This window comes from Podarcis gaigeae (assembly GCF_964106915.1).
Source record: "Podarcis gaigeae genome assembly, chromosome: 15".
Classification (NCBI taxonomy): domain Eukaryota; kingdom Metazoa; phylum Chordata; class Lepidosauria; order Squamata; family Lacertidae; genus Podarcis; species Podarcis gaigeae.
This window is the reverse complement of record NC_139692.1, coordinates 42,336,286-42,357,697: the sequence shown is the minus strand read 5'-3', so window position 1 is coordinate 42,357,697 and position 21,412 is coordinate 42,336,286. Positions and strand designations below refer to the sequence as shown.

The 21,412-nt window shown below is 46.4% G+C and overlaps 1 protein-coding gene across 3 annotated transcripts in view; it reads left to right on the top strand.

The window, feature by feature from the left end:
• Positions 1–21,412, top strand: part of ULK2 (unc-51 like autophagy activating kinase 2) — a 67,108-nt gene that overhangs the window by 12,551 nt on the left and 33,145 nt on the right. For 2 of the 3 annotated variants that reach the window (XM_083715048.1, XM_083715050.1), the window contains exons 4-7: positions 16,489–16,521; positions 18,609–18,645; positions 19,637–19,810; positions 20,562–20,635. In XM_083715048.1, coding sequence (XP_083571174.1) covers positions 16,489–16,521; positions 18,609–18,645; positions 19,637–19,810; positions 20,562–20,635 — 318 coding nt within the window. Of the gene's footprint in view, positions 1–8,583; positions 14,899–15,178; positions 16,522–18,608; positions 18,646–19,636; positions 19,811–20,561; positions 20,636–21,412 lie in introns of those variants that run through there. The other variant, XM_083715049.1, reaches the window with a different exon arrangement.

The window sequence follows — 21,412 nt, the reverse complement described above, 5'->3', positions numbered from 1 at the left end:
CCTTGCATGGCCAGTTCTGCCCTTTCTGACTAATTCTTTGCACTCTTCAGTTTGAGAAATATAGCAAAGATCTGTTTCCATCTCCCGCTTGTAACAGCTCTGCTTTTTCTTACATAAAGGTTGTTTGGGAGGCAGCATCTTTTTTCCTGGGCTGGGCTGAACAGCTGCCAGCTTAGCAAAACTTGCTCATGGTACCCATGAGTCTTAATGGCAGGGCTGGACAAGGGAGGTGAGAGGGAAAGTAGCGTTTTCCTTCCAGCCTTGGACTTGATTTTGAAAAACTCCAGTTTGCTGGAGGAAAGGATATGTGAATGTCATACCTTTTTGAATATATTTCATGCACAGTTTTGTAAGGAAACGTAATACTTGGCAGGACACTGCAGCTTGGCAGAGGGAATTGGTCTCTGTGAAATTGATGTGCGAAAAGAGCATTGCAGTCAACAAAAACAAGGCTTTGTGGTGCCAGACTTAAATGAAACGGCGCTTGTCATCAGCAGTAAGAAGTTTTTACAGCCTGCAAAGAATGATTATGACTCCATAGCTGGGCTTTGGTTAGCTTTGTCATTGTTCCCTCCCCAGACCATGCGCTTCCTGCATCCCCTTTGCACAGCCTTTCAGGGGGAAAGCCAGGGCTAAGAGGAGAACCTCTGCTGTAGCTCCACCCATGTTTCGCATTGTGAACCTGGTTGTGGAGGATGGAGATTCCCTTGGTGCTCCTCCCCTCTTATTACCATAGGGCTCTGCCCACACTGCATGGATTTAGGTCACTTCACCCCACAGGTTTGGTAGAGTAAACCATACCACGTGGCTGCTTGTAGATGCTGGAAACAGGCAATTACCAGGTCCTCCTTCGCTAAGTCCCCAACGATAGCCTGGAAATAATTCCTTTTCAACAAAATGCCTGTTCTTCCTAGAGTGATCAACTTCCGCTGTCCCACACAGAATTACAGACAATGAAACAGTGATGTGTTCTGCACAGAAGAGGCAAATAGCCCCCTGCCTGGTTGCCTTGTTTCGGAAGTTTTTGTATACAGGAAGAGCCCCCATATAACCCTCAGTTAACAGATTGATTTATTCTAAAATATAATAGGAGTGGCTGATACTAGTTGACCTAGGTACATCTGGTCAGGCTAGCTAATAACATTGGACTTAACTTTGCCTACATGGTCTAGAATCAAAGAGTGCAATGTATAAGTATTGTTATCAGAACTGGTGTAGTCAGTCAGTTGTTCAGAATAACGTAGCTTTCAGGATGCCACAGAGCAATCCTCTTCCTTTTTGAGGACATGTCATTCATTCATATTAACTTCAGGCAATCTAACACAAAAACATGCTTCTGTTCTAAGTGTGCTCTTCTGACAGATTGGTTAACTTTGTGTTTGAAAGCCTGTCCCTCTTGCAAAAGCTTCAGGTGGAAAAACTGATAACCAGATAAAACTGGAGGAGGGGAGTTGAATATTGGCCAGCGCCCCCCCCAACTTAATTCTCTCCCCTCCCCGCTAAATTCTCTCTTTCCCTCCAGTGCTGATGCTGTTTTTCAATCGACTTGACATAGGATAGATCCCACCCACGCCATTCTATTCAAACAGCCAGCATTCATGTTTTGGGCAACTTCAAATATAAAGTGCTTTGTAGAATGAATCATTCAGCCGATCTGCCTGTGGGAAAGCATTCAGTTGAGGGTCTTTTTCATTTTTTTTATGAATGGTCCGTACCACTTACCAAGTCCTTACTGGAAAAACTCCCTGGTGCGTGCAGGATAAAACCAGAATCCCTGGTTCCTATTATTTCTGAACTTCAGCCTGTGGCTTTTTGCTCCTTAGCAAACCACAATCACTAGCCAGCCTGAAGCCATTGTTTGTTGTTGGCTTGCTGATTGTGGGTTGCTAAGGAGCAACCATTAACGGTCTTTGGCTGGATGCAATGGGAAGCTGAGGCTTCTTGGCTTGTGCCAGGAAGGAGAACAAAGCAGAACAATAAGACCATGCCTAGCTTAGTGTTATGTGTGAACACTGTAACTGTCAAGCAACTGGTGACCTCCAGGCCAGAACAAGCCTGCAGCGTGCCCCTTAGTCTATTGACTGTCTCTTCCCCAGTCCCAGCTCTCCTTTTACCTCTTTCTAGAAAGATGGGAAGAGAACAAGTGCACAGCCTTGTTGCCTCAAAAATATTTGCTTAATTAGGTGACTCATGAATTAAATACAAATAAATACATAAACCTTCCCTATAATACCTGTTTAGTAAAATAATAATAATTTAGAGAGCGTCACTTGCTTGATGAGCATATTTCCCCCAGTTCTTACCTTCTGGATTCCACTTGTGGTGACAGATCCTGCTTGCCGGCTTCCCATTGGGGCACCTGGTTGGCTACTTTGGCAACGGAATGCTGGGCTTGGGTGTACTTTTGGTCTGATCCAGCTGCCAAGCTCTTCTGATGAGAACATCAGAAGAAATGGGAAGGTCAAGTGTAGAGGTGAACCCCGAGAACATAAGAGTCTGCTGTCCGCATCTAGTCTAGCGTCCTGTTCTTGTAGTGGCAAACCAGATATCACCACTGGGAAACAGGCACGTGGGACCTGAGTGAAATAGCACTCCACCCTCCTGTAAGTGGTATTCAGAAGCATGCAGCCTCTGATCTTGGAGGCAAGAGCATAGCCATCCAGTGGGTTGGAGGATGCACAGAGAGATTTTACCTGCTGCTCAGTTTGGTGCCCTAGCATATTAAGCTGCTGACTGGTGTCACTGATAGATAGTAATAAATCTAGTCCCCTCCCTAAGCCCCCAGAAGTTTGAAATGCTTGGAACAAAAAGGAAAGCCTGCTCCAGGTTGATCACATTCTCATTAAGTGAGCTTGTCTACTTCCCCTGCAATTTTTTGTTTCACGGGCCTTGATTTGTATTAGCTGAGCTGTCTGAGCCCACAGACACCTGGAAACCCGGTATTTCGCTTTCAGCCAAACTCAGAGGGCTTGATGCATCACTTAGCCTGGCTCAAGCAAGCACTGGTGGGGGGAAATGCAAACCATGTTCATTCATCTGGAAATGCACCCCGGTGAATTGGTGAGCCATTAATGTCTGTGCATCGCTTGGCAGTCAGAGAGCATTGCACAAAAGCAGGGCTGATAATTGCTGTTGATTTTCATGCGGTCATTCTCTGCATCTTGAGCAGCTGGGGGCTGCAGTTAATTGCATTTTGCAAGGAGAGCCTGTCCCTGTCTCAGGAGTGCAAGCAACTGAAGAAAAACCGAAGGCAGGCTGGGGGATGGAAAGGTGGTGGAATTATTATTAAGGCTATAGATCAGTTGAATAAAGCATAATTGTTATGGCCATAGGTCACCACAATATAAATATAGCATATAAAAGGGGGGGAGAGAAACAAAAAAACAATACTCCCCCCCCCCATTTAAATCACACCTCTTCACGCATTGTAAGCTATGAAGCTGTGGGCAGGATTGGTTGGTCTAGATGACTCTTGGGGTCCCTTCCAGCTCTACATTTCTATGATTATATACCCACCGTACGAAGTTTTTTGGAGCATGACTTGTATTTCCAGAGCAAATTTTATAATAATAATTTATTATTTGTACCCCGCCCATCTGGCTGGGTTTCCCCAGCCACTCTGGGCGGCTTCCAACAGAGATGAAAAATACACTAAAATGTCACATATTAAAAACTTCCCTGAACAGGGCTGCCTTCAGATGTCTTCTGAATGTCAGGTAGTTGTTTATCGCTTTGACATCTGATGGGAGGGCATTCCACAGGGTGGGCGCCACTACCGAGAAGCCCCTCTGCCTGGTTCCCTGTAACTTGGCCTCTCGCAGGGAGGGAACCGCCAGAAGGCCCTCGGAACTGGACCTCAGTGTCCGGGCAGAACGATGGGGGAGGAGACGCTCCTTCAGATATACTGGACCGAGGCCATTTAGGGCTTTAAAGGTCAGCACCAACACTTTGAATTGTGCTCAGAAACGTACTGGGAGCCAGTGTAGGTCTTTCAAGACCGGTGTTATATGGTCTCGGCGGCCGCTCCCAGTCACCAGTCTAGCTGCCGCATTCTGGATTAGTTGTAGTTTCCGGGTCACCTTCAAAGGTAGCCCCACGTAGAGCGCATTGCAGTAGTCCAAGCGGGAGATAACCAGAGCATGTACCACTCTGGCGAGACAGTCTGCAGGCAGATAGGGTCTCAGCCTACGTACCAGATGGAGCTGGTAAACAGCTGCCCTGGATACAGATTTGACCTGTGCCTCCATGGACAGCTGTGAGTCCAAAATGACTCCCAGGCTGCGCACCTGGTCCTTCAGGGGCACAGTTACCCCATTCAGGACCAGGGAATCCTCCACACCTGCCCGCCTCCTGTCCCCCCAAAACAGTACTTCTGTCTTGTCAGGATTCAACCTCAATCTGTTAGCCGCCATCCATCCTCCAACCGCCTCCAGACACTCACACAGGACCTTCACCGCCTTCACTGGTTCTGATTTAAAAGAGAGGTAGAGCTGGGTATCATCTGCATACTGATGAACACCCAGCCCAAACCTCCTGATGATCTCTCCCAGTGGCTGCATGTAAATGTTGAAAAGCATGGGGGAGAGGACAGAACCCTGGGGCACCCCACAAGTGAGAGCCCAGGGGTCTGAACACTCATCCCCCACCACCACTTTCTGAACACGGCCCAGGAGGAAGGAGCGGAACCACTGTATGACAGTGCCCCCAGCTCCCAGCCCCACAAGACGGTCCAGAAGGATGTCATGGTCGATGGTATCAAACGCCGCTGAGAGATCCAGCAGAACTAGGAAACAGCTCTCACCTTTGTCCCTAGCCCGCCGGAGATCATCAACCAGTGCGACCAAGGCAGTTTCAGTCCCATGATGAGGCCTGAATCCCGACTGGAAGGGATCCAAATGGTCCGCTTCTTCCAGGCGTGCCTGGAGTTGTTCAGCAACCACTCGCTCAATCACCTTGCCCAAGAATGGAAGGTTTGAGACTGGGCGATAATTGGCCATCGTGGCCACATCTAAAGATGGTTTTTTAAGAAGCGGTTTAATAACCGCCTCTTTCAGCGGGTCTGGGAAGGCTCCCTCACGGAGGGAAGCATTCACCACCCCACAAAGCCCATCGCCCAGTCCTTCCCGGCTAGCTTTTATAAGCCAGGATGGGCAAGGATCCAGGAGACAGGTGGTTGGCTTCACTCGTCCAAGCAGCCTGTCCACATCCTCGGAGGTAACAGATTGGAATTGATCCCACACAACTTGACCAGACAGGACTCTGGCACTCTCCCGCCCCGGCCCTGCTCCCACGGTGGAGTCTACTTCTTCCCGAATCTGAGCGATTTTATCTGCAAAAAAATTTGCAAAATCATTGCAGGAGAACATGTGGCCCGTACTGGGCCCCGATGTTACAGGTGGTTCCGCTAAATTGTGAACCACCTGAAAGAGTCTCCTGCTGCTGTTTTCTGCAGATGCAATAGAGGCGGTGAAGAAAGTCTTCTTCGCCATCGCTATCGCCACTTGGTAGGCTCGACGTTGAGCTCTAGCCTGTGTCCGGTCAGATTCGGAATGAGTTATCCGCCACCGGCGCTCTAGCCGTCTCAACGATTGTTTCATTGCCCTCAGATCCGTGGAAAACCACGGGGCTCTCCGGGCTCCATGCAATCGGAGAGGGCGCTTCGGAGCCAAACAGTCAATAGCCCTGGTTAACTCCACATTCCAGCGGGCCACCAGGGAATCGGCTGAAAGGCCATCAACATGGGATAAAGCATCCCCTACCACTCTCTGGAAACCATTTGGATCCATTAAGTGGCGGGGGCGGACCATCCGAATCGGTCCCACCTCCCTGCAGAGGGGATGGGTCGCAGAGAAGTCCAGTTGCACCAGGAAGTGGTCTGACCATGGCACTTCTTTCGTTTCACTTTTACTTAGTGTCAGATCACCAACATCCGTAGAGGTAAACACCAGGTCCAAGGCATGTCCGCGGCTATGGGTTGGGCCAGACTTATTCAGGGACAGCCCCATGGAGGCCATGCTTTCCACGAAGTCCCGAGCGGCCCCTTGTAAGGTGTCGGCATGGATGTTAAAATCCCCTAGGACAACCAAGCTAGGTGTCTCCAGGAGAACATCCGCCACGACCTGAAGCAGCTCGGGCAGGGAATCCTTGGTGCAGCGGGGAGGTCGGTACACCAAAAGGAATCCTGTACTGCCCCTATTGCCCAACTTCCAGAACATGCACTCAGAAAACTGGGTCTTCCCAATAGGACGCCTGGTGCAAACTAATGACTTCCTAAAAATCACTGCAACCCCCCCTCCCCGCCCACATGACCTGGGTTGCTGTGCGTAAGAGAAACCTGGTGGACAAGCAGCGGCAAGGACAGGCCCATCTGCTTCATCCAACCAAGTCTCTGTTACACATGCCAGGTCAAGTCCCCCATCCATGATCAAGTCATGGATGGCAGTGGTCTTATGAATCATTGACCTGGCATTGCACAGCAACACTTTCAGGTCATGTGGGTATCCCTTGCTGATTCCAGTATTCATCCGGTTGTTGCTTGGATGGTAGCGAATACATCTCTGCCTGCAAGCAGTGTACATCTTTGGTCCAGGAAGGGGACAGGGGAATCTGTTTGGCAGAGAGTGAAGGAGACAAGTAAGGAATGTTGTTCCCGAGTTGCTAATATAAGGGGCAACTTGGCAAAATAATAGGAGACTTTCTTAGCCTCACCAGACTCACAGATAAGCTCTTCATGAAACAATAAACGCTTCTCGGCTTATGATCACCCAACAAGTATCATGCATTACTGAACCCAGTGGGATAGGGAGTTCCATAAACTGGGTGCCTAGTTGCGATCAGTCGTCTTCTGATTTCTTGGCTAAATCATTAGTATACTCAGGTTTCCCTAACCTAGTAAAACAGCCTTTGTTTACAGCGGATTATGAGGCGTGTCCTAAAACTTGTACTCATTTACTTTAGGACAACCAACCAACCAACCAGTCCAACTTAACTTTCTCACCCAGCACAATGAACAATGTGTGTCCTAAGTTGACCTCACATCCCCTTCTAGGGAAGCGTTCTATATACCATAAATGGTTCCCTCAGGATATAATATTGGAAGGCCCCAAGATTTAGACATCGATCGGAAACCTGCAGTCCCTTATTTTTGCCACTTGATGAACAGTTCCAGCTGTCCTTAAGTACATAGGTAGTCTTAGGCGGTAACCTTTGCCACTTGGAGATGTCTGCAGGCTCGGCAGATATCCCATGGGAAGTATCCATTATATGACTGGCCCATTGTCTATGCTTTGCAGGGGATTGGACTAGATGACCCATGGGATCCCATCCATCACTACAATTCTATCTCCTCACACTGGGAATTGCCATATGCTAGGTTAGACTATTCATCCGTCCCCAGTACTGTCTACTCTGACTGGCAGCAGCTCTGTGTATATGTGTGTGTTTCTAGCAGAGAGGGATTTTCCCCCATTGCTTGTTCCCTCATGCTCTTTCTATCTGGAGGCTGACTGGCAGCTTCTACATGCAGTGCCAAGTGTTCTACCCGCTGAGCTGCGGTCGCATTCATTCCCAGTTGAATGCGCAGCCTCTGCTGTCCCCCTGTGAAGCCCGGGTTCCGCGCAGGGATGTGCCATGGCAACACATGTTTTGAGGGAGCGTTCCCATAACTGGCAGAAATTTATGCCTTGGTCCTGCATGTCAATCATCTTGGCACGTCAGCTGGAGCAGTCACAGCCGCAGTCGTTTTTTTGGCGGGCAAGTTAGGAGTCTTGAAACTGTCTGTGGCTGGCAGCCAGCTTGGTAGGAAAAACTGACGATGTGCATCGCCTTTTATCCCTGGTGAAGCAGACCAGAAGTCCCTGAGATGTTTCTCCTTTTGAGGACGGTGTGGTTTCTGCCTTTTTTTGTCAAGGTGGAGCATCCTGTTGGATGTGGAGCTTTTGTGTGTGTGTGAACAGTGCTGTATAAGTAATGGTAAACAAAGAAGGCGCTGCACCCTCAGGAGTTCATAGAAATGCCACCCGTGAGGAACAGAAAGTGGGAAGGAACTAATACTGTCAGCTGCGCTTGAGCTTGTGTATTCTGGGATGGTCCTTTTGTTTAGATCATCCTTGTACTGTAGTTAAATTTAACAACTGTGCATCATTTTTCCTCATTGTAACAGCACACTTTTTGTTTTGCAAGACATAAGCTAGGTTTGCCACTTAAAGGGTGTGGGGCAAGCCGCCTTCTACCAGGCGCCCTTCAGATGTATGGGGCTATAACCTTTTATCAAATTATGCATAGCATGGAGAAAGTGGCTAGAGAAATGTTTTTTCTCCCTCTCTCATAACACTAGATCAGTTGGGCATTCAGTGAAGTTCAGTGTTGGTCTATTCAGGACAGATAAAAGAAAGTACTTCTTCATGTAGAGCATAGTTAAGACATGTGGAACTTGCTTCCACAGGAGGGCCACCACTTTGGATGACATTTAAGAGGATTGAGCAAATCCATAGAGGATAAGGCTGCCAATGACTAGAGCTGGGCAATATCTGGTTTTCAACATTGTGATATATCACCAGCCAAACATATCACAATGTCTGAAATAAGGATGGAGCTATGTAGAGGCATTGGCTGGCTTCATGGTTTTTTCCAGCATTGTGATTTTTGCATCACACACACACACACACACACACACACACACGATTCGCAGTATATTGCTGGGTCAAATATTATGAAACCAATATCATGATATGAACTTCAAACTGGGCTTTGGATAATATATTGATATATCATCCATCCCTGTTGATCACTAGCCATAGCAACTGTGCTGTGCCTCCACAGTTGGAGAAAACAATACTTAATACCAGTTGCTGGAAACTGCAAGAGGGGAGAAGAGGATGTTGGCCTAGATGGGCCACTGGTCTGATCCATCAGGTTCTTCTTAAGTTCTTAACACCCATCAGTGCTTGGCAGCTGGGGCTGTTGGGAGTTCTAGTCCTAAATATCTGGAGGACACCAGGTGGATGAAGGCTGGTGTAGGGTAATGGAGCTATGTAGGGCACTGAACCTTCAGCCACCAGAGATCTTGTTCACATACACACAAACACTCTCTCATTTTTGAGATTGCAGCAGGCATGACTCGCATTTATTTTCAAGCATGTCTGTGGAGTCATAAGGATTAGAAACTTGGTATTTTTAGTAACCTAGGCAGGAAGAAAGCTGGATTCCACTCCCATTACTACATTCTGTGCCACTTCTCTTTTGCTGAAGGAAGAGTGTGGCCACGGCCTCCGTTTCATTCACGATCAATGGAGAACATGCAAAACCAAAGTGTGCACTTCGCCTCAGTTCTACTGCACCAGGGCATGTTAGATGCAGAGATGATTTAAGGCTGGGAATCTCAGAATCACAAGCCATGCATGGAGGTAGTAGCTGCAGCTCTGGGAAATGTGGTGAAGCCCAGCTTATTACTCTTTGCTTCCTGGATGTCTGGGTGGTCATGGCAAGGAAGAAGGCTGAGCCTTACCTACGTCTGTTTTTATTAAGAGTTTCTTATTGAACTTTTCAAAAAGGAACAAAAACAAAGGCAAACAATAAAAACTCAACCATAATAAATCAAGACAATGTGTTCTGTACATATAAATAAGGGGGATTGTGTGAGACATCTGATGGTCCAGATGAACCTGGTGCTCAGACATCCAAGCAAATAGATCTATATATAGAGTCTATATAACAGACAACTTCCTGCCTTTCTTGTGTTTAGAGGAGCACCTTTATCTCATATACTGCCAGCTGAGTCATGTCTTCTGTGTCATTGGGGGCAGTAGCCTCTTTCCAGTATTGAAGCATTAGGCGTTAAGCCACCATAAGTGCCCCTAGAAGTCACTTATATTGTCCCTTTGTCAGGTTCCAAAGGACCGGCACACAGTTCAATAGAACATTCACGTCAGTAAATCTGAAGGAGGTGTCCAAAACCAGATTTATGCAGCTGACGACCTCTGCCCAAAGGACTTGAGTTAATCTTGTTAAATTGCATCCTGCCTCTTGGAGCAAAGTCCTCACCAGGTGAATTTCAATAGAACAAAAAAGTTAAAAGGTGTCATTGTTACTCCTGGTTTGTACGGCTGCGAGGGAAGGGCACTTTGCATGTGGCCTTGTTTATACATTTGAAGGCTGAAGCATACCATTTGAGATCTAGTTATGGGTCCTGCTTGTGTTCAGTTCTGGTGGGAACCCAGGCATGTGGCTTTTACAGGAAGAAAATACTGCAACTTCTCTGTTGCAGGGAAGAGCCATTGTTCAGCCGAGGAGCACATGCTGTGCTTTCAGAAGATCCCAGGTTCAATATCCAGCTTGTCCAGATAGGGCTGGAGAATCCATGCAGTCCTGACACAGAAGGAAGCATCTTCCTGTACTGGCAAAGCACACCTGCAGCCTTGCCCGTTGTGCTTTGGTGAAGCTGTGTGCAATTCAACATTCTGCTCTGGGTAATCCTGAACAACTCTCCTGAAAACTTGTTTCCTAGGCGGCTGTGAATGAGTTTAGTCGGACAGAAGAAAAGAGGCAATGAGAGGGTGCTGTTAAAAAGAAAAGTGAACCCCTTGTCCTAAACATTAGTTACTGGAATGAGTGAATGGCTCTGCCTCTCAGATTTAATGGATTGGTCTCCTGATAAGTCCCACAAGTTTACTGCTGGCAAGATGTTTGTGGACAGGATGCATCTGCTCCATGCAAGCAAGCAAGCAGAGTGACCAGGAGGAATCCTTTCATTCAATCATCCACTGATTTCTGTCTCTATCCTCATTTGTATGAGCCAGCCTTCCAATCCCCAAGGATATCTGCTTTCCTAGAAGTTTCACTTTCTTCGCAGGAAGTCTTGCAAAGTAAACAACACTGCTCCATCGCTTCAGAGAGGCTGGTTGAAGGACTTGCCCAACTCCTCTTCTCTCCAGCCAGTTCTTTGTTGGCTCCTCTTTTCTTTCCAGGAAAACAGAGTAATGTAAACTGGGTGCGGCACTACCCGAGGATGGGCGTGCAGCGACAGGGAAAGATTCTGTTGCTCCTTGGAGGCCATGCGAGGACAGAGGAAAATTTGGCTCCCTCTCTGGTGCCTTTGGGCCTCTACCATTGGTGGTGTTCAGTGAAAGCTTTGACTGGTTCAGCTGTGATAGCCAGCAGACAGGCTCCTTTCCATTGATCTGTTACTTCCCTTGGCTGTCTTCCCATGGAGAGGAGCGGTGGCTTCCCGTCGTTCACACAGTCACAGCACCCTGGAGTAACAGCAAAAGTGTGTGCATTTGAGGGGGGAGGGAGATGCCCCCTGTGGTAACCGCTGGTGGCAATCAGACTGGCTGTATTCAGGAGGCACAGAGCTGCGATCCCAAAATTTGCCAGGAAAATAACCAACAGATACTGGCAGTTGACCCAAATGAACTGCGGGACAGGAAAGAGAATGGCATCTGGGTAAGATGCAAGGCATCCTGGGATGTAGTTTGAGTCAGACCATTCTATAAATGTGGCTATTCTTGGTCCCAAGTGCCACTTGCCCTGCTTGGCTGAATCATGGCACAGTCGCAGGGATATCTTTTCCCAGCCCTGTCTCCTTGCAGTCTGTGCCAGGGGTCACAGCTGGGACCACTTTCTGTGACGTCTGTGTTTTCCATTTGAGCTGGGAACTCTTCCTAGCCATTGGAAGGAAGGGGAGAGTGTGGTCAGGCCTGGTCTAGGCCCTTGGGAGACCATAGCAACCCCGTTACATCGCTTTACCTCTTCTCAACCCTCTTGCTGTTCTAGCAGTATCCCCCCCTCCCTTTTGGTTGGGCCCCTCTAAGCTTTTTTAGCACTGTCTGAAGTCTGTCCTTTTTTTACGACGCTTGTTGCTATAATAATAGTAATGTCCAGGTTCGTAGATTGCAAGATTTGGTGGGTTTCGGGTTTTGATGTTCTAGTCATAAGCATAGAATTGTAGGGTTGAAAAGGGAACCCAATGGTTATCTAGTCCACCCCCTTCAATGCACAGATCCTTGAAATAGAACATCTTGCCAGTGAAAAGTTGCTTGTAAACAAAGAATGTTGTTGGGTCAGCCAGGCTGCCAGAAAAGTAGGCTTTTAAGAATACAAGAAGAGCCCAGCTGCTGTGTCAGGCCAAGGGCCCATCTAGTCAAACATCCTGTTTTTGCAACGCCTTGTGAATCCCACAAGAAAGACAAGAACACAGTAGCCCCCTTCTTTGCCACAGCTGCTGCATTTCCACATCCCACAGGTGAGCACTCGAGTGAGTCCGCAACCATAGTCTTCCTTAGCCAAATGGTTCACTCTCAAAAGTGCTTGCTGTTGCCCGTCCCACCCCAAACACTGCAATACAGAAAATGTTACACGCAGCGTTCTAAGCTCACTCTGTGTGGAAGAACCAGTACCACTGCTGGTGGCGACGGCAACTTTGTCTCTGTCCGCATGGCCCTCCCAACTGCTGGGCTGTGGCGTTACCACATTGTTTGGATTGAAGGGTTATTCCTCCTCTTCCTAGTTTATTTCCCTAAGTTGATTGGCTGTGTCTGGGCTGCCCGGGGTGGGAGATGGGGCTGGTGTTCATAGCGTTAGGCCTGGCTTGCTGGCTTGCTGACTTCCTAACTGCTGGATTGGGGTGGAGGGGAAGATTTGGACTTGGTACATGCATGTTCACTGTGTGCGAGGAGGGTTGTGTATGTCTGTCTGAGGAGACAATGGAGTGTGCCTCTGGAGGTGAAGTCAAATCTCTGCCTTAGCAGCACCAAAGTGACCTCCCCAAGGTACAAGCCTAGGCAGTGTGTATCAAAGTCCTGGACTGCCCAGACAACAAGACCCACCTCTTGGCCTTGCTGATGTAGTCCAAAGGAAAGTAGAGCAATACGTTGGACACCTGCTTGGCTGCCAGAGTTTCCAGAAGGAGGCATACATGGCGTCTTAGGGACTCCACCCCAGATTTGTGTAGGGTTCTCCTCCTTAGCCTTTTCTTCTCCCAAAGATAACCCACAAGGCAGAGGAGGTTTAGGATCAAGATTTTTCCTTCTCATAGATGGGCTACCTTCCCTGGTTGATAAGCCTGGGGTAGAGAGTATGGAATGGGTTAAGTGATGTCATTGCTGCATATTGGTTGGTGTGTTCCATGCACTTGGTGGACAACAGTGTCAATTCCAGGTGCCCCTTGATGAGTGGATGTTGCTTCCCCCACCCAGTGTTACGTACCTGATGTTGCTGTTAGTGGGACATAGGATGCCCACCATGTTAGACTGACAGGTGACATTGTAGCAGTGGCCACCTTCACTGCAGCATTGGATGTGTGCTGCCCATTTTGAGCCATCTGCAGAAAGGCATCTGTCTTTAATAAAGGAGCCAGGGAGCGCATTAGAAATAGACTCCAGGGTTTTGCATTCACTTACAGGCTCGGCTATAACTAGAATTATCCAGAGCACTTATGTAAGCTGTTTCTCCTCTTTATTTTAAAGCCTTGTCATTTAGATTATGCACAGTTATCAGGGCCTTTGTGCTTTTATTTCTATTTTTGAGAATAAATGGTTTATTTTCAGCTAATAATATGTCTGTCTACTGCGCCTCCAAATGTGTGTATATTGCATATGTACTTATTTATACTGTGTATGGGCCATTCTTATCCCCCCTTCCCACTAAAAGATCCATAGCAGCAGAATAAGCGAGATTCCTGCCCTGATGGAGGCAGAGGGTTGAATGAAAAATGACAATCCCAGCTACTGTGGGGTGGTCCCAGGGGTAATTGTTGGGAGAGCTTGCACTTTCCCTTCCGAAGGTCCTGAGTTCAGTCCTTAGCATCTTGAAGAAAGAATCAGGTAGTGGTGCTGCCAGAGTGGGCTGGGGTCACCAGTCTTTTTTATTTAGGTCCATGGGTGCATTTGGATTTTTGAGTGAGTGCCCTCTTTGGGCTCTCTGCTTCCCCAGATAAGCTCCTTCCTCTTCCCCACTCCACCCCCCCAAAAAAAAAGAGAGAAAGAAAGAAAATGTGTGTGTGTGTGTGTGTGTGTGTGTGTACACACCACTTTGCTTTTCCAAGGAATTTTGGTAAAAGTTAGATGCAATAGAATGAGTGAGTCTCTAAAAGCACATAGAGGTGAAAGAGGAATTGGGAAAGAGTGTCTATATAATTTTCAAGGGACAAAAAAGCAGCCAACCTCACTAGTTCATGAGCATGGGAGCAGTGGGTGAGGGGACTCAAGAGATGTCAGGGGCACCAGGGGCGAGACCTCAAAGGTGTCACTGTGCCTACGGATTGGCAACACCTGACCTAGGCTGAGATCTAGCCTAGCAACTTCCCTGGGGCTGCTGAGGTTGTAGCTGCTGCTTACTACTTACTAACGAGAAGTTTGAGTTTGACAGAAGTAGTGCCAGTTTGAGTTTGACAGAAGCAGTGCCAGTGCTGCGAAGGTTGCCCTACCAGTTCATGGCTGTGACAGGATCTGAGCTTTGGATTTGAATCCATTGCTGTACATGCTGTGTGTCCACAGAGGCTCTTGTTTGCAGCCCTATGTGGGTCCCAACTGCCAAATGCGGTTTTTGCTGTTTGTTTGGGACAGAGGGAAAGGTTGCTGCTGGTCCCCAGGAGGTTGTGAGCCAAATTTACAGTTGGATTTTTGTCCTTGGAGCAGTCCACGCCCCACAGTCTGGATTCCAGATGAGTCAGGAGAGGTCAAGCCAGTAGGGAGGTATCTCAGCTCTGTTGCTGTATCAGATTTCTCCTGGGCCACAAGGGTGTTCTGTGCCCAGAGCTTGCTTCGGCGGCCAGCTTCCCAGAGCATGTGGGGAGCTTGAATTGAATGTTTGGGCTCTGCGACTTGAACGCCTAAGTTTATTCCAGGTCTTGGCAGCCTCAACAGAAGGTGCCTTTGCTAACCTTGAGCTTTCTAAGAGCCAGTGTGGTGCAGTGGTTAAGAGCGGTAGTCTTGTAATCTGGGGAACCGGGTTCGAGTCTCCGCTCCTCCACATGCAGCTGCTGGGTGACCTTGGGCCAGTCACACTTCTCTGAAGTCTCTCAGCCCCACTCACCTCACAGAGTGTTTGTTGTGGGGGAGGAAGGGAAAGGAGAATGTTAGCCGCTTTGAGACTCCTGAAGGGGAGTGAAAGGCGGGATATCAAATCCAAACTCTTCTTCTTCTCCTCCTCCTCTTCTTCTTCTTCTTCTTCTTCTTCTTAGAGGTGGGATCTGTTGTGGCTTCCTTTGCTGGGGGAAGCAAGCAGCCTTCTTCAAAAAGAGCTGAACGGTGACTGTCTCTTCTGGTTCTGAAGCTCCAGGGCTAACATCTGAAAACAGAATTGTGGTTTTTTGTATGGCTCACTCCAGTCTCTCAGCTTCACTTTGCTCATCACAGTCAGGCTCTCTGGAAGTATTTCAAATAATTATCCTTTATGCTAGCGGTAAGAGAGAGAAAAAGCATTCCTAGAAAAAACACCAAGGAAACTGATTGATTCCTAGAGAGAGGGGCTAATGTTTCCTTCATTAACAACAATATAAAGCTGTCATGCATAAGTGGTTGCCAAATTTTATGGTATATTTTCTGTTCATGTGTAAAGTACCTAGCTGTTAGTCTGTAAAAAATAAAAATAATGCTGCTTTGGGTTTGCAGATTAGTGGGACTTTAGCAGCTCTCACCTTGTGCCACTTAGTATATGAATTAAGCACCAGGAACACATGAGCAGGGTCCTACTGCCTTCATGTTGTGTCTCCTGCCCACATATGGCAGCTTCTTCACGAAGGAATCTCTCTTTTTCTGGATATCTCTCCATCTCTGATTCTGTTTCCACACACACATTCATACTCTTGCATACACCACCTTTAAAAGAGACGGCTCATATCATGGCCATAAAAATGTGAGAGCAACAGCTATGAAAACTAGGAAGGATTTACCCAGCAGTTAAGGAAGATCTTAATAGGCCCTCCCCTTAGCCTCTGGACCTTCTGTACTACAACTCCCAGCAACCCCAACCAAAATGGACAGTGGTCATGAATGATGGGAGTCGTAGTTCAAAACTCTGGTTTGGCAGTTCATATGTTGTGCCAAAGTTTAAGCCTAAGCTTTCTTAACTATGGTTTGAGGCAAAGTCTTGAGTTGAGCACTTGTGTGTCTATGTCCTTGCTAGTGCTTATTGAGACATCAGGTTAGAATTCGTTTTTGAATAATATCATCATCTGCTTCCTTTGCGGAAGGGCCACAGCTAAGTGGCAGAGCTGTTGCTTTGCATGTGGAAACCCAAAAGCCTCGGGTAGGGACTGGGATAAGACTCGCAGCCTGAGAGCCCACTGCCAGTTAGTATAGACCAGGGACGTCCAACTCCCAACTAACTGCAATCTACTCCCGGGGGGGGGGGGGGACTGGCAGTGATCTACCCATGGGGGGGGGCAGGACACTCCTGGTATAGACAATATTGAAGTAAATGGGCCAATGGTCTGACTCTTTTAGTTTTGTTCCTATTATTAAATAAGAAATTTCTCTGCTTCTCTTTCAGGAGATGCCCAATTCTGTCTTTCTGGTAATGGAGGTGTGTATTGAATTTTCTAATTTCTCCTTTGATGGATTTTAGTATTTTTCTTTTTATATTGAAATGCCATACAAACAAACTGCAGCCTGCCTTGTTTAGCTGTAAAATCAAACAAGAGAATGTGTGCCACATCCCATCCCAGCCACCCAAAGTGTGCAGCTAGAATGACCTATGTTTATATTGCACATAGTCAAGTACTTTATTACGGTCATAGACCAGCATAAGCAAAACATATACATAAATAGCATAACAGTATGAATCCAAGCGAATAATTATTAAATAAATTAGGAGCTAGAACCAAGCGTAGATTTAAACATATACATAGAATACATAATTAAGCATAGATAATGGGTGAGTAAAAATTTATAAGAAAAATTAAAAGATCACTTAACACAGCTATATGGGGTGGGCTTCAGAAGTGCGGATCTAACAATATGGGCCTTCAGTTTAGGATTGAATTGTAGCATAGATCATTCTTCGTCAAATATCTATCATGGCAGTGTATCTGAAGAAGTGTGCATGCACACGAAAGCTCATACCAAGAACTAACTTAGTTGGTCTTTAAGGTGCTACTGGAAGGATTTTTTTTTTTTTAAAGATGGTGTCCTTGAATGTCCTCTTCCTACAGCCCACGTCAGCTGTGTCAAAGTTGAAAGAAAGAAAATGGAGAGTTTAGGGAGGGGGGAAGTGATGGAGGTTGAGCAAAGATGTAAGAGGCTTTGCTGTACAGGAAAGAACACCAGATACTCAGTATTATGGTTTCTTCTTTGAAGCCAACGTATATGAGAATTTCAAAGCTCAGTGTTTGGAGAGGCTGTTAGTAGGAGCTATTTGTCACTGATTACGTCCTATTGAGCTATGGGCATGGGGTGGTTAATGGCAGAACTTCAAGCAGACCTGCAATATTCCTAAAAAGAATACGTTCACCAGTGACTGCTGTAAGCTTCCAAATTCCCAAAGCATAAAGACACCACAGGGTTTTTCCAGACCTGGAAGTTTGCAGCTGAGAACAGGGTGTTGTGCCAAGCATTCTAGTCTCTTCTAAACCCTATGGCTTCCCTAAACTTTTGGCAGAAAACAGCTTACATATTTCCAGTGCTTTCTCCTTTGCATCGAGTAGCAGCAGGCTCTCTTTCTCTTAAAAAATAAATAAAAAGTTCTGTCTCTCATTTGTATTTGTTCATCTGTGGCTTGAGAGCATTCTTTCCTTTACCCAGAGAAACAACTAATACAGCTTCACGTTGCCTTGCTGAATGACTTGGAGAACTGCTATTAACCACTTGGGTGTGTGTGGGTGTGTATGTGTACACACACAAACACAAAATATCAAATGATACATTTTATGAAATAAGTAAGTAATACAACCTGGGTTGTTAATTTCAGGTGCACTTAAAATAGACTTATGATTTAGTGAGTTCCATAAATTACATAGCAGCTTCATTCACAATACCTGTGATTCTTAACCAAAATGTCTGTTAACTCTCCAAAATTAGTTAAATATGAATAATAGGAAATGTATTTGAATATACACATATATAATTAAACACTCAGGCTTCCTACAAATGGAGCAGTTTCTGATCTCCTAACCATCAATGAAGAGACTCGTATGCCCCCTCTGCTGTCTGGTTTGGAAATGTCCCCCTCCCCTTACTTTTCAGAATGGAGCCAAGATGCTGAGTTGTATCTACATTAGCATTTTTCACAAATTATGGTCAATCCCAAATACAGGTTATATTATTATTATTATTATTGTTGTTGTTGTTGTTGTTGTTGTTACTACTACTACTACTACTACTACTACTACTACTACTACAAGGGCTGGAAACTGGTGGTGTGGCCTAGCCACGGTTTAGTGAAAATTGCCAGTCCAAATGTAGCTGCTCCATGGTTAGCTCAGAAAATTAAATTGTGGCAGGGATATCTATGTGCAGGAAGGGAAAGGATAACCCAAGCCTGGGGGAAGATCCTGATACAGTTGATTGTGCCATGGTACGTTAGGTCTATTGTGGGCCTTGTGCACAAGCAGGCTGAGAAGTGCAGACACCCGCAAATCTGATACTAACCCATTTCCTTTCTCTCTTGGGCAGTATTGCAATGGCGGAGACCTGGCAGATTACTTACAAGGTAATGGATTGCTTGTGGTTCTTAATTCATGGCTCAGAAGTCTCGGAGTGCTGTGACGCTGCCCCGTGGCTGTCTCTTTTCCTGCAAAGTTTATGACTGGCTGGAGGGAGTTTGTTTTCTGGCTGTGTATTTTAATACCCTTTTGTTTTCAAAGCTGCCAGTAAACTAGTTCAAGCTAAAATTGGCGCCCGCTTCCTGTCAGTCATGCTTTCTCCATATACATTTTTAAAAAGGAATTGCACCGGGGAGGGTCAGCATGCTGCAAGACATTGTGCTCTGTTGTAGAATTGAGTCTGCAAGATAGCAGGCCTTTGTTTAGATTTCCTGGGATCTTGTGCCAACCGTTTCCTGAAATCTTTGGAGGAAGACGATAAGGCTTTGTGAGAAGAGGTGCTGGAAGCCAGGGGAAGAGATTCCTTTTCCGTTGACTATAAGTTGGAGGAGAGATGCTTCATTTACATGTGACCAGCATAATAAGCTGACAGACTGCATGGTGATTCAGAAATGCTTAATTTTGGGAATTGATCCCTCCCTCCCAGCTGTTGCAGGGGAAACAGGGTGTTTTTCATCCTTCAAAGACCAATGTGTTTTTCTTCCCTCTGTTCGTTCTCTCTTGGGCCTGTCTTAGCAAATTTTTCTGTTGGTCACACTCAAGTGCGATAGAAAGTTGGGAACTGCCTTTTGTATACAGGTGTTACATAGGAGCCAAAGCACGATGTCCTTTAAATCCTGTTGATTCCACTGGGAGAGGTTTAAGCACGCTCTTAAAAGTATCACATTGAAAGAAAGTAACAGGACCCTTAAGTGCCCAACACTGACTTCATCCATCTCCCAGTGAATTTTGTATCTGCCGGAGCAAAGCATTTTTAAAGCCGTCTTTGGATTCAGTGGGGCAGCTTCAGCGTATGCTTAGTGCTTCCCAAAGAGCTCTGTTCACGCTAGGAAGTTTCCAGGACTCTGAAAGGGATATAAAGTACTTTCCTTCCCTCAGCAAAAGGAACGCTCAGCGAAGACACCATCCGCATATTCCTGCAGCAGATTGCTGCTGCCATGCGTATCCTCCACAGCAAAGGGATAATTCACAGGGACCTCAAGCCACAAAACATCCTGCTGTCGTACGCCAACCGCAGGAAATCCAACATCAGCGGCATACGCATCAAGATAGGTAAGTCGGCCCTGGTGCGCTGCCTCAGCAGGGTGGGAAACGACTGTGAGACATTACTGCTCATTTGCGTGCCTTTCTCTCTTCTACATCTGCACAGAAGGGTAGATGAGCATGGTGAGTGCTCAACTGGACCTCTGTGTCCCGCCACCCAAGTCTTGATTGTTCTGGGTGGTCCCCCAGCAACATAAAAGACCCAACCTATGCATTTGTTACTGAGATGCTCATTGGAGAGCTGTGATTGGCTGTAGCACCCTCTCGAGTGCTTGTTTCTTGACCAGTCTGGCTTTACCCCTCAGTCTAATGCATCCCTGCTAGCTAGGGATGATGGGAGTTGTATTCCAAAAACACCTGGAGACTCAGGTTTGAGGAACCCTGGCTCTAATGTATGGACCATCCCCACATTCCACAGGTGTGTTTCTTTTTACAGTGGTGACTTGGAACAAAGCAGACTGGGTGTGCTTTCGTTCATTGGTCTTGAATCAATCATTTATGCATTCAGCTGCTGACAGAGAACTGTTTCTGCTGATCCCAAAGCTGCTTGCGTTGCGACTGGGGGAGACGACAAAAGGGGCCCTTGCTTTGGAAGCCTTCATATTTGTGGTATTTTGTAACATAAAAGGGCAGCAAGTTAGTCCAAGATAGATAGATAGATAGATAGATAGAGAGAGAGAGAGAGAGAGAGAGAGAGAGAGAGAAATAAATAAAACCCACCAAAAGGTAGTTAAAGAGATGTATGCTTTCCTTTAAACAGCTGACTTTGGGTTTGCTCGTTATCTCCAGAGCAACATGATGGCTGCCACCCTCTGTGGTTCCCCTATGTACATGGTGAGTAACAGCTCATTAAGTTTTCATTGCTGTCATCAGACTTTGGACCCATCCACACTATATATTTAAAGCAGTATCATGCCATTTTAAATAGTCATCTTCCCCCCCCCCAAAAAAAATCTGGGAACCGTAGTTTTTTTTAAAAGGGTGATGAGAGTTGTTAGGAAACCCCTGTTCTACTCCCAGAGCTACAATTCCCATGGTTCCCTGGGAAAGGGCATTGACTTTTAAACCTTTCTGGGAGTTGCAGCTTTGGGAAAGGAAAAGGGGTCTCCTAACACCTCCGAGTGCTCTTAACTAACTACTGTTCCCAAGATTCTTTAAATATTTGGTAAAGGTGGGGCCTTAAACTGAGAATTTTCAGTAATACTACTTAGATTTGTGTATTTTTGTCTTTATTTAATTTGTTCTTCCACTGTTTCTTGTCTGCAAGCGGTTTACATTTTGAAAAAGTCAGTAAATCAAATCATTGCAAATCACAGTGCACCATTAAAATCAGAGTAGAATATCAATAGTCTAACTTTCTGACCAGCCTCCAAAGTATTCTGTATTATCAGTAAAAGCATTATTGGTAAATTTTCCCAACACTCTTATAAGTCAGTGCTGTTATCCCCATACTGCCTTGTCTGATGTCCCCTAAGTGCTGCATCCTTCAACCCTTCATAGTTGGCTAAGCTGGCTGAGAATGAGAAGAGCTGGAGTCACAACATCTGGTGACCTTCAGGCGGAAGGAAAGGAAAAGAATACACCTCCCTACTCATCTTGGGGGACCCCCCC